The sequence below is a fragment of the Convolutriloba macropyga genome, unplaced genomic scaffold (genome assembly GCF_964194025.1).
Source record: "Convolutriloba macropyga unplaced genomic scaffold, txConMacr16.3 SCAFFOLD_823, whole genome shotgun sequence".
Taxonomy (NCBI): Eukaryota; Metazoa; Xenacoelomorpha; order Acoela; family Convolutidae; genus Convolutriloba; species Convolutriloba macropyga.
The window spans coordinates 57,861-71,194 of NW_027451182.1; the positions used below are offsets into that span (position 1 = coordinate 57,861).

Here is a 13,334-nt window from a genome sequence, read left to right on the forward strand (position 1 = left end):
AGAGGAACACTTAAAAATTTCGAAGGTGAAATCGAAAAGGAAACAATCGCTCGGAGGGGGGGTGGGGGGGGGGGTTGACATATCTCCAGATCTCCTTAGAAATAAAGGTAAAACTAACGAAAAAATTAGTAGTAAATTTAGTTAGGTTAAAATGATTTTCGATAGTCACAAGCATTTCTTTAGAGTTTCAAGCCTAAACTATTCGACCAAAAATTTGAAGTTATCAACTATTATAATGTAAAGAAACTTTTTTTCGTGCAATATCTAATTTGTCTTTGCATCGAACAGAATTTTCTGAAACAAAAGACCCCAGTCAAATCAGAGCTCTCAAAATTGCAAAAATCAACTCTGAAAGTTAAAATCAATGCAGAAAATTGAGGCTTTTTTATTGAATCTTTTTTAATAGTTTTTTGGGTTGTTTTGCAAAAATTTTTTCTACTGAAATGGAATTTAAAGTTTCAGCTTCTTCAAACCACTGAAAAGCAAAAGAAAAGGTTTCGTGGATTGAACACCAAAACGACGAATTTCATTATTGAAAAGTAAAGAGGGATTTCAATTTTTATCATTCCATTTGTATTCCTTGTGTTGGCAGAGCAGATCATTCGAACTAACCTTCTCTATTATAATACAAAAAGTCAATATTGCGAGTTAATGAGTTGAATTATTGCAGAGCTGAAGAACTTAATTAACAAAGTTTTTTACATTAGAAAATTAATGTTTAATTCTCGGTATTTCGAAATCGCTCTTCGAATTGATCTTTTTCAGACTGTGAGCATTTCTGTAAATTGAAAAATTGAATAATTTATTGAGAAAGTACTCGTAAAAGCAGCAAAGATCGATTTAGAATAATGGAAAGAATTATTAAAAATTTCTAATTTTTCGAGCATACTCCGAAGAGGGAAAGGGCCGAAAACTAAAATTCACGGATGACCAATGTTCTTCAATGCTACTAACTAGGCGCATGAAGTGACAACCTTTAACGCTCCCTTACAGCAGACTCAAGTAAAAGCAAGAACTGCTAGAAATCATTAAAAAAAGAAAATTACTTAATTATATGAAATGTTAAAAATGATTTTTTAATTACCTTCAAAACCAAAATTTTGATTAAAAGATTTATCTGGTAGCTTATCTATGAGACATTAAAACAACAAATTTGCCCATTACTTTCATGAAACTTTAAAAATGACAAGAACTTTCAGTAAATTTCAACGTTTGTTTCAAATTTCAGTGTCAATTTTACAATCACCAATATAATTTCCTCAAGAAGACTACAACTGCTTTTTCAAAAACAAGCGTCATAAATGAACGATGCGAACCATGAGTAAAGATTAGTTGCCAAAAACAAAACTTTAACGTTTTTAGGCGGGTCTTTTTTGTGTTTGTGTGATCGCGTGCGCTTGTGTGGGTGCATGTATGTGAATGTGATGTGTGTGGAATGTTTACTTAAGTGAGAGGGTAAAAGTGTTAGTCTGAAAATTAGCTCCTTTAAATGTTAGACAGAATTAGCAAGTACAGGCAGAGTAAAAAATATCAGATATCATAAAGAACAGAAAAATGACAATTTAAATTTTACAGCTTTTATTTTCATCTTTAATATTGTCAAAACCCAAAGATGTTTTTCAGTTTTTGCTGGCAACACATCCGCGAGAAAAATAGGAACTTACATTATGGTCATGTTATGACCAAATTTTTCAAAAAAAACTGCAAAAAGACTGAATACTTTTTGGCTCAAATAGTACAAAAAATTTTCTCCAATGCATATAAGTTGCATGCCGATACTCTCAACGGTTTCTCTGACAGAATTTATTGGTTGTTTTTACAACTTTAAGAATTATGTTGAAACTTTCCGTGCTACGCACAGACTCGAACGAGCCATCTTGTTTGTCTTGATAGTTATTTTAAAGTTAAAAAGCTTTTTTGCCTCAAACCTCGTTTACTCGCCCGTAGCCGAGCAAAAAATAAATCAGTCTGAACTTTGCTGTGCCACAATGTAAAAACACAAAATTTTGAGTATAATTGTTGTTAGTCTTCGAAACCAACCACTTCAAGACCTAGCCTAAAATTGAAAAATTATAATGTTGCTGAATCGGTAAAATCAAAAACGAGAGAACAAATTCATAATTCAAGCATTAACATTCTCAAGAAGTGTTAAATCCAACAAACATAAAACTGGGATAACTTCCAAAATGATGTAATTAAGGTCACAATTTTAAAGGCCTAGAACTCGTCCATTTATGGCGTCAAAAATAAAGACCACTTTTCCAGGTCACTATGGATCTGAGATTTTTGGTCAAATTTTATTGGGAACCTAGGGTAATTATTCTTTCCTTGCTAGACGAAACGAGCGGCATGCTAGATGAATAAATGGTCGGTTCGAGTACGCGAAGGCGCTTGTTCAGATGAAAACACTCCACGTCAATATAATGCTCTCGAATATTATCGGCTTCGTTCTCAAACCGTTTTTGCAATTTCGCAAAAAAATTAATCCCAAGAGTTCATACTAGCACTTGAAAGGAAGTAAAACATCAACGCTAGCTAAGTTTCTTCACTATTCCCTTCCTATGATTCGTAACATTTCAAAGCAATGTTTGTCACAGCGGTAAAGAGAATTGGTATCAGTTAAAAACAATGACCAGTGCCGATAATTAAAGCATAGCTGGCAGATTGCCAGAAAATAGCCGCCATAGATTCGTATATCAGCCGTCTAAAAAAACAGTAAAAAAGAGACCAAAAAAATTGTCTTTCCATTGAAGGCTGATCTGTTATATTTTGATTAAAAATCTGTATAAGTTATTGCTGCCCCTAATAGTTGATCTCAAATAACTTTCATTTAGAGTGACACACACCCATTTGACCTTATCTCTTTGAAATAAAGTAAAAAAGTTCAATTTCAAAGTGAAGAAGTCATTTTTGAGAGAGGTAAATCAAGTGTGACCAAAAATTTAATCACGCGAATGAACAACAAAACTCGCTCAACTAAGAGCGAAAAATGACGTCACGAATGCAATTCAGTTGAAATTGCATGAACGCATGAACAAAAAGTGACTGTGACGTCATATGGTTGTAACAAAAATCATGACGACGAAATAAAAAAAACATAGCAGTACAAGTCCTGACGCACAATTCAAAGAATTTTTATTGACTAAACAAAAAAGTAGACCTGGAATGAACTATGAATGGACTGGAAAAACTATTTACAAAAAAATCCGATCCAAAAAATCAAAAACAGTAAAAATCAAAGTGAAATTGCCGCATGTGAACAAAAAACCACTAGCGAGAAAACAAATTTTTGTTCAAACACCGTTTTCTCACTCTACTTTGAAATTAGAGTGACAAAACTTCACGCCGCAAAACCACTCGTTTTTTCGCTCCATTTCCTGTTACGGCGTGACCAAAATCACTCCTCCAATTTGACTTCAAAAATCATGGAAATGTGTGAACAGATCTTAAAAACATAGCCGGAAGAATTCCGGAAACGACTCGAAGAGAAAATCCATGTAAACGCCATCCAACTACTCATCAAACAAAACGTGCCTTCACTAATTTATGATTATCTTGAAACAAAGTCATGAAACAAAAAAAAGTAAAAACAATAACATACCCGGCAGATTGCCGGAAAATAGCCGCCATTGATTCCAATAAGCATGATTGGGATTGAAATAACAGATATTGAAAAAAAAAAGATTTTTGTACAAAAACATTTTTTTAAGTCCGATTTATTTTGATGGCATTTCGTAGTTGAACATACTTCTGTTTCTTAGAGAGAGGCTACAGGGGCTCCTATCAATAACAATAAGCATTAGAGATGGTAAATAAGACTTATAGGAACGACGTTCAAATAGCGGGCATCTAAAATTGGGCTTTATGGGTTTATCCCGTTTCTATTTCTGACATCCATTTTTGTACTAACTCTGTTCATTTTGAATTGCTTTGCTGAGCAACTGATGTTCAAAATCACTTTTAGCAGACTGAGAGAAGAGAGAAACTAGCCTAGAGAAGTCAAAAAGATTTCACGCAAAATGTTGAAAAGGCGGCAAAATGAGGCAAAGCAAAACATTTTTTTATTCGACGAAGTAAAAAAAATAGGAGCGCTATAATAGCCGGCTGAGAAGATGAAGGCGGCTATTAAAAATCAAAACTGTTAAAATATGTTAAAAAATCTGATCAAATTTTGTCATAAATTGAGATCCCGAAAAAACTATCATAAAAATAACTTCATCAAAACAACTAGTACTTGCATAAACCACATATCTGAATTTTACTACATTTAAACTTATGAAAACGTTAATAAATTTTTTAATATTTCAAAAACATATAAATCCAAAGAAAAATTCCCTTCAGCCAATATGATATCCAGATGCTCGCAAAACAATAGTCAAGTCATAATAGGCAAAGAAACTTAGCTAAAAACAGAAAAAAAAAACGAAAAACTGCAAAAAATTTAAGAAATATAGTTCCAACTTTCGCCATTTTTTTGTTATATTTCTCAACAAAAAAATGATTCTTACCAACAAAACTATAACCAATTGTTATCATAAAAATGCTCAAGTAGAAGGGTTTTCTTCAATACCCATTTGAGCCAGTAAAACAAAATATTCGTTAAGAAAACGCAAAAATTAGCCCGAAAATAAGCAAAATACTTTAAAAACCTCTGAATTATCATTAAATTCATATGAATTTCCAGAAACCTTCAAACCACTACCGAAACCAGCCAAAAATTAAAACAAAATCATAACCAAACCTCTTAACCAAAATAAACGAAAAAAAACTGCTTTAAAATGCCGCACGTGAAAAAAATTTCGCTCGCTTAGAGAAAATTTTTTCTCACATCAATTTCTCGCTCTCTCAAAAACAGCGGTATGAACAAAAACCACTCTCTTTTCGCTCCGCTCTTCACTTGTGTTCAGCGTAAAAATCACTCCAAATTTTTTTTACGCGCTTCATTTCCCGCTTCAAAAATCACTCCAATAAAATTGATTCAAAAAAAGGACTTCTCCAATACTCCTCTTCGAGTCGTAAAAAAAGACAGCGCCCCAATACAATTCAAATTTTTTGAATTGTAAAAAAAAACCAAGAGAACGCCAATAATAGCCCCAGCTATCGCTGTGCGGCTATTCATAAAACATGCCAGTAACTTGATTTCCACAGAATTCGAATCGTTAAAATAAAAGGGGGGTCGGTGACACAATAATTCGACATTGGCAATCTAATCAAGTTCCACTTGTTGATGATGATGTTGATTTGTAACTCAAGAGTGGGGAAATTGCAGAAGGATTGACAGAAGAGAAACGTCCTGAGAGCACGTTTGAAAGCTGCAAATCATTGATGTCCGTCACAAAATAGGAAAGCGAGTTCCACAACACAGCAACTTATTGGTCTTGAAAAATCAGATCAAAGATTGAACTCCAAAACAAGGTATATCCAAACTTTCAGCAAATTAGCAAATCTATTTAAAAACACGGTTCAAAGTCCTCTACTTCAACAACAGTCTAGAGTGTTATTCATTTGACTCCCCAAACTTCCTCTGTTGCTGAACAGATCTTGGCACAAGTGAGAGCAGCTGAGAGAGGGAACCCACTTATGGACACAGTCTGATTCGTGAACTCAGGATACACTGATCCGTGGGCCATTGCGCCGACCACAACTACTAAAGGGTTGTCATCTTTCGGAACTACCTTTCTGAAGTCCACTATATTGTCCGTGTGAAAACTGGTAGCTATTTTGGGACAACCCACCGGCAGATAATCACTTATATCGTTCTTGATTACCTGAACAAAATAAATTTCAAAGACAAAACTTGACAAATGAGCAGGCTAGCCCGGTCAACTCTCGATATAAACGTTCGCTTCTTCAAAAGTTTCTCGTTAAAAAGCTTTCATGCAGACGTGAAATGATATTACAAATATATCCTGTAATTGCAGCGATAACCTGTGATAACAGTTTATTAATTGTGTCGTCTGTGACACAGCCCAGTCTCAAAGTGTTTATATGCACCAAACAACATCAGAGTTACGCAATTAATGCGACAAACGCTTGCGCATATTTATGTGGTGCAAAAATATAGCACATTAGTCGGCCGGTTAAGCTAATGATTTTTTTTGAAAACTGCTTGGATGGTCGACAGAAGTATTCTAGAAACAATTGACTCCTTGGGAATTCGAAAGCTTGAACAGGTAAGATTATACATTTCTTTTGTATTTTGCGCCGTCTATTTATTAAATTCCACCTCTATAAGCCGAATAGCATCTGATGTGATAGGCAGATTCAGTTTTTACGCACAGTGTGGGCAAAGGCAAGATTTAAAGTATCAGAAATCAATTCTGCTTTTACTTGTATTTCAGCACAAGATTTATCACATTGAAATTGCCTCACGATTTGGAAGATGAACACGATAGAAAATCAGATGAGTAGGGAATAAGAGTACCTTAAGAAGCTTTACAGGGCCGTCTGCTGCTCGAACGACATACTTGTGCAAGAGTTGTACCATCAAGCCCGCAAATCGTGGAAAAGTCCTCGGGATCCTGGTCTGTGGGTGGACCTCGATGAGCAGGTTCTTGTCTGTTCTTATGTAAATCTAAATTGAATTGAAGCAATCATATTCACGTCAACAGGAATCTAGAAAGCAATATGAGAATAATATTATACAAGAACAAGAATGAGAGGCGCCAAGGAATACCATTTGCACATTTATAAAAACCCGTACGGAAGTCAAAGTTGAATTCCTATAAAAAAAATTATAAATTTAATCTGCTTTCCATAAGTTCAGTTTTGTGTTCGGCTACAGAAAAATACCAAAGTTACGAAAAACGACGCCAGAAACATAACGAAATTAACTGTACACGTTCGTCGTTTACGGCCTGATTGTTTAGAATCTGACAAAAATTGTCTACGGTCTCATTAAGCTCTCATTCAACCGTAAAAATTCGGCTCATATATGTCTCAGTAGCAAGACTTTCGTATTCTAACAAAAAATTCTAAGATGTAGTAAAAATTCTTTTTATCAAAAATTTCATAAATTCAACCTGTACTTAAATTAAAAAGGGTTTTTTAATTGTTACTTGGTGTTGAAACGGAACAGCTTATTCATCAGAAATCGAAATACGCAATACCGGACCATGCAAAAACGAAATTGAACCATGTAAAAAGAAACAACGTAACAATACCCCCTCCACATACTCTGAACATACAAGTCATAAATTAGTCACATCTCAATAGTGCACTAAGTAGTCATAACTCAGAGAAGATATCGCTTGAACCTTAAAACGCTCGTACACCTGACGTATCCATGAAAACAAAGAGCAAGGAAACAAGGCAGCATCCGTTAAAGGCCTTGCTGAACTTTACAGCCTTTAATTGTTGAATCAAGTTCATATTCAAAACTTTCTCGATTACCCTTAGGTGTTGAATTTATACAACGCTCTGAAGATCCCACAGACTGCCCAACTTATAGCACCAAAATATAGCCGACAATTAAAATATCAGAAGACTTTTAAGATTACCTATGACCTCTGTCTTGAGATGATAGAACTGCACACTTCATGTCAGCATTAAAATAACAATCAGATCAATTAAACTAACATAGCAGTCAGATTGCCAGAACATAGCCGCAATAGTTTTGTAGATCTGCAGTCTCAAAACAATAGTAAGAGAAACAGACCAGAAAAAAAAGTTATTAAATGCTCAGATGTTAGATTTTGATTAGGAACTTGTGTAAATTATTACCAACTTGACACACATTCACTTGACCTTATCTCTTTGAATTAAAGAAAGTCAATTTCAGAGTGAGGAAGTCATTATTTGAAAGTAAATCACGTGTGACCAAAAACTTATTCACTCGAATGAACAGTAAAACTCGCTCCGCTAAAAGTGAAAAATGACGTCACGCAACTCGGTTGAAACTGCATGAACGAAAGAACAAAAAGCAGATCTGAAGTGATTGTTAGGTAATATGGCCGAAACCAAAACTTGACACGAAAAAAACATAGCAGGACAAGTGATGACCTACAATTCAAAGCATTTCCATTGACTAAACGAAAAAATAGACAAATAATGTACTATTGCTTGATCGGGAAAACCGTTTAGAAAAAAAATCCTGCAATAGAATCGAAACATAGACGGCAAATTGTCGAAAAGCCACCGTTGACGCGCTTGACGAACATCGCGATTGAAACAGAAAAAGAAAAGATAAAAATTGACCGAATTTTTTCTGCTGTCTTTCAGTGTCGAAAAGTGTTCTAATTTGGCGTGCAGATTGAGTTGTAGTCTAAAACTATATTTAATCAGCTTCTAAACTGAAAGCTAATAATCTTAATACCAATGTCAGCTAACAAACACTCCAATGCACTTTGATAACCTAATTCTCAATGACTTAATGACAGGGCTTTATCGGTTTATCCCGTCTCTTTTGATTTTGATCTATTGACTTTGACAGTATTACCACATTGCGTAGTCGAATGTTTGAAAGAATTTTAAATTCATTCAGTTGAATTAGTGAGTGAAGAAAGTCAGAAGTCAAACGTGAAAACCGTGACTTACGTAAAACAAAAAACGTGATCAAAAGATCATCATAAGCCAATTAAAAAAGGAGAGCGCCTAAAAAATAGCCGTTGAGAGGCTACCGGCGGCGCGGTTATTAAAAAAGGAAAAAAAGCAAAAAGGCCGCATGTGAACAAACGACCACTAGCGAGAAAGCAAACTCTTGTCCATACACCGTTTTCTCACTCAACTATAAAATTAGAGGGAATAATGTCACGCTGCAAAACCACTCGCTTTTCGCTCCACTTCCTGTTTCGGCGTAACCAAAATCACAACTTCAATACGAAGAAATGAATAAACTAATAATCTGACAACCAACATTTTTAAAGCAATATTAAACTAAATCAGTCAAAAACCCATGACACTATACGCGCAAAATTAACAAATATTATTTTATGAAAATACTGACCATATGCACCCTTAAAATGAGTACATAATACAAAAGCTCAGGGGAATCAATGGTAGACAAATCAAAATTGAGCAAAAACAATGGAAATTTGGAGAAACTAAAAAATTCACGCGAATTCATTTAAGCCATTCGAAAACAAGTGGAATCTCAGTCAATTAAAAAATTAGCCAGAACATGAAGCAGATTATTTGTGCAAAATGACGCCGAACTAAAAAACCAATAAGAAAGGTATTTTTGAGAGTAAGCGAAAAGACCACAACAAAAAAACAACAAACAATTCAAGACAAAACATCGATTCCTATGAACTCATGCGTTTAATTGGATGCAATTTTCCTCATTAGCAACCAATGAAACCTGTAATAAATGAGACCGAATAAAAGAACAAAAACAAAACCAATTTTTGCATAAATCAAAGAACTGGCTTCCACTTTTTGAGCATTAACAGTATAAGTCACCGAAAACAATAGCTATTCACTGAAAGAATTTTTTCATTTAAATAACTCTTCGTCAGTAATCAAAGAGGCCTGTCATTATTGAAACTACCCCTTCCACCGTCCTCTACCTGGCGATTTGGACCCCCTGTTCAGCCGTCCGATAGCTGCCCATTTCGGACGGCTAAACAGGGGGTTCCAAATCGGCAGGTGAAGGACGGTGGAAGGGGGAGTGGGGGTGAGTGGTGGGAGGAAGGTAGAGTAGAGCGGGGAGTGACTGAGAGGTGAGCGCCCATTACACCATGAACTTATGTCTCCTCAAAACAATTTCGATTAATAGCATACTTAGAGACTAGTAAGAGAGCCTCACTTAATGCCCTCCGGATTGTACCTTTTATCCCGTTTTTGAGGCCCAAAAATTGAAAGCTTCAGACGAAAAATTGATCAAGCGAATGATCGCAAACAGAGCGCAGGACGAATCTAATATAATTGCTACAAACTTCGTTTGAGAGCAATTAACCGCCTTAAACTCAAACGCGACAACAGAAAGTCCCGTCAAAACACCGGAATCACAAAAATTCTCTTCAAAGACAATCGGCCCATTGAAGAACTAGCGAACTATCACAACGACTTAGTTTTGCCATTAAAATAAATGAAACTGATATTGAATCAACGAAAACTACCCACTTTTTTGGTATTTGTCTCATACACTATTTTTTGCCAGCAATCAACCTACAACCAGTTTCTTGTTATCGGGGCTAAATAATGGTGCACTGTTTATTGTAACAGCTCTCAAAAACTGCAATGGAAATTAGCTCTCATTCAGCCGTATACATAGACTTCTCACCTGTGGCTGATTATATTGACATATTATTTTGACGAAAAGATACAAAAGTTTGTCGGTCATTATTGCTGTCGGTAACAGCTGCTTTATACTATAATCTATACAATAAGACTACAAACACATGAACGACAGATAGCTGCACTAGGTTTCGGGACTTGCTGAAATTTTCTAGGTATAGAAAACTTGAAGGTTCTAAGTGTACTTAGTTGCACCGCCCGATGTTTATAAATACAAAGAAATTGTGAACCAGTTCGACAGGGCAACGGAAATTGTGCGATATCTATATCGATAATTAAATATGATCTTACTAACAACTGAGAGAAAATCTGTTGAGTAAAACAAATATTACGAGCTAAATATTAATTAACAACTTTCCTACCTAATGATCAATTCTATGTTCTTTAATTTTCAAAAAGTATTGCCCTAAGTTGACAAAAAGACGAAACAAATTATCATCACGCCAACTTCAGCATTAAACATAGACAACACACCTGTAACAATCCAGCTTTGTTCAACGGACTGTCTAGTAACATAAGCAAACTCTGGTCCTCTACCGTCCTCTACCTGGCGATTTGGACCCCCTGTTCAGCCGTCCGATAGCTGGCGATTTCGGACGGCTAAACAGGGGTTCCAAATCGGCAGGTGAAGGACGGTGGAAGGGGGAGTGGGGGTGAGTGGGGGTGAGTGGTGGGAGGAAGGTAGAGTAGAGCGGGGAGTGACTGAGAGGTGAGCGCCCATTACACCATGAACTTATGTCTCCTCAAAACAATTTCGATTAATAGCATACTTAGAGACTAGTAAGAGAGCCTCACTTAGTGCCCTCCGGGTTGTACCTTTTATCCCGTTTTTGAGGCCCAAAAATTAAAAGCTTCAGACGAAAAATTGATCAAGCGAATGATCGCAAACAGAGCGCAGGACGAATCTAATATAATTGCTACAAACTTCGTTTGAGAGCAATTAACCGCCTTAAACTCAAACGCGACAACAGAAAGTCCCGTCAAAACACCGGAATCACAAAAATTCTCTTCAAAGACAATCGGCCCATTGAAGAACTAGCGAACTATCACAACGACTTAGTTTTGCCATTAAAATAAATGAAACTGATATTGAATCAACGAAAACTACCCACTTTTTTGGTATTTGTCTCATACACTATTTTTTGCCAGCAATCAACCTACAACCAGTTTCTTGTTATCGGGGCTAAATAATGGTGCACTGTTTATTGTAACAGCTCTCAAAAACTGCAATGGAAATTAGCTCTCATTCAGCCGTATACATAGACTTCTCACCTGTGGCTGATTATATTGACATATTATTTTGACGAAAAGATACAAAAGTTTGTCGGTCATTATTGCTGTCGGTAACAGCTGCTTTATACTATAATCTATACAATAAGACTACAAACACATGAACGACAGATAGCTGCACTAGGTTTCGGGACTTGCTGAAATTTTCTAGGTATAGAAAACTTGAAGGTTCTAAGTGTACTTAGTGGCACCGCCCGATGTTTATAAATACAAAGAAATTGTGAACCAGTTCGACAGGGCAACGGAAATTGTGCGATATCTATATCGATAATTAAATATGATCTTACTAACAACTGAGAGAAAATCTGTTGAGTAAAACAAATATTACGAGCTAAATATTAATTAACAACTTTCCTACCTAATGATCAATTCTATGTTCTTTAATTTTCAAAAAGTATTGCCCTAAGTTGACAAAAAGACGAAACAAATTATCATCACGCCAACTTCAGCATTAAACATAGACAACACACCTGTAACAATCCAGCTTTGTTTAACGGACTGTCCAGTAACATAAGCAAACTCTGGTGACAGATATCTGGTCTGACAGTGCCAGGGTCTATGTTCTGCTTGGCCATCAAGTTTTTGTGTTTGTCACAATCCAACAATTCATAGTTCTTAGAAGTCTTTACAGTTTGTAAACTGGCCTTGTCCAGAACAACAATGAGACGTTTTTTAGAGTTGATCGAAGATGAAGGCATTTCAACTATTGTGTGCAGCTGTTTGGTGACTTCGGCCTCTTCTTCGTCTTCGTCCAAGATATCATTGGACTCTTTGTCCCTGGCCTCTGACTTGGCATGCATTTCAGCTGCCGCTCGTTTTCTGTTTTGCTTACCCATAACAAACAAATCAAAACCTGAAATCAAGTCCTAACAGGAAAGAATCTTAAACAAGCTTTCAAAAAATCAGCATTGCATGCTTTTTTAAAATGTTACACACAGCCAGAATAGTGAAATAAAAACTGGTAAATTGTCTATCGATCTACTTAAATTTTGTTTTCTAATTGGTTTGCGCGAAAAATTATAAATTGATACATCAACCTTTCTCCCATTATTGAATATAAAGTGCGCCAAAATGCCTATTAAAACCACCTAATTGAAACGTTAATGGGGAACAGTAGTTGAAAATCGTCTCCATCGACCCGAAAAAACAACGATAACTGATAAAAAATAACTTCCAAAACAGTCAGCAAAATTTATCAAAACTCGGCCATCTTTTCACATCTGCAGAAAGTCAAACATTGACGGATAACAGCAGCAATACAGACAACTAAAACCTCAGAAAACGATCTACTGCTAAAGGAATAGAAACGTACACGTGTTACGTCCTTTTCCATTATCTCATTTTAAGCTGTCTGTATTGCTGATATTCTCTATACTTTGTCCTTAAAAAATTCACATTTAACACAATGATGATTTAACAAAGAGAGCAGGGAATTTTGCACATTCGCGGTGGTGATGTGGTTAAATCTTGAAGTATTGAGCTCCCAATTCTCTGAGGATATTGCTGTTCAGTTACTTTGATGGGGTGGGTGTAGAGTTGATTCGGATCAACGAGGAACGTCACACCAAACCGGTGAAACCCAACAACCAATCCCCACCTCTCCCAACACCTTTTCTGGGTGTTTTAACTGAAAAAAAAATTTTCCGGATGTTTTGAAAGATCAATAAAGCCTCGACTAATTGAACCGGAGAGTTGGGACGGAAACGTCAAACGATCAGAAACTTTACTTTGCGTCTCAGTAGAAATTGGACAACGACAAGATAGTAAAAAAGAAGAAAAATCACCTTCCATTTGAGCCGAGATGTGAC

The 13,334-nt window shown here is 35.9% G+C and overlaps 1 protein-coding gene across 1 annotated transcript; it reads right to left on the bottom strand.

The window, feature by feature from the left end:
• Positions 1-5,386: 5,386 nt before the first annotated feature.
• On the bottom strand, positions 5,387-12,389 carry LOC142356454 (ribosomal RNA small subunit methyltransferase NEP1-like). The gene is made up of 3 exons (XM_075408365.1): positions 11,997-12,389; positions 6,425-6,574; positions 5,387-5,768 (listed from the first exon to the last, which is right to left on the bottom strand). Exons 1-3 carry the CDS (start codon positions 12,360-12,362, stop codon positions 5,502-5,504), a joined length of 783 nt encoding a protein of 260 aa, XP_075264480.1. The 5' UTR covers positions 12,363-12,389; the 3' UTR covers positions 5,387-5,501.
• Positions 12,390-13,334: the final 945 nt, after the last annotated feature.

Bases quoted from the DNA above. Each gene is read 5' to 3' on its own strand.
- LOC142356454 (XM_075408365.1), bottom strand. From the start codon at position 12,362: ATGGGTAAGCAAAACAGAAAACGAGCGGCAGCTGAAATGCATGCCAAG. The intron at 6,575-11,996 runs GTGTGTTGTCTA...AATTCAATTTAG, and splicing joins ACAAAGCTGGATTGTTACAG to ATTTACATAAGAACAGACAA. The intron at 5,769-6,424 runs GTACTCTTATTC...TATTTTGTTCAG, and splicing joins GCCCTGTAAAGCTTCTTAAG to GTAATCAAGAACGATATAAG.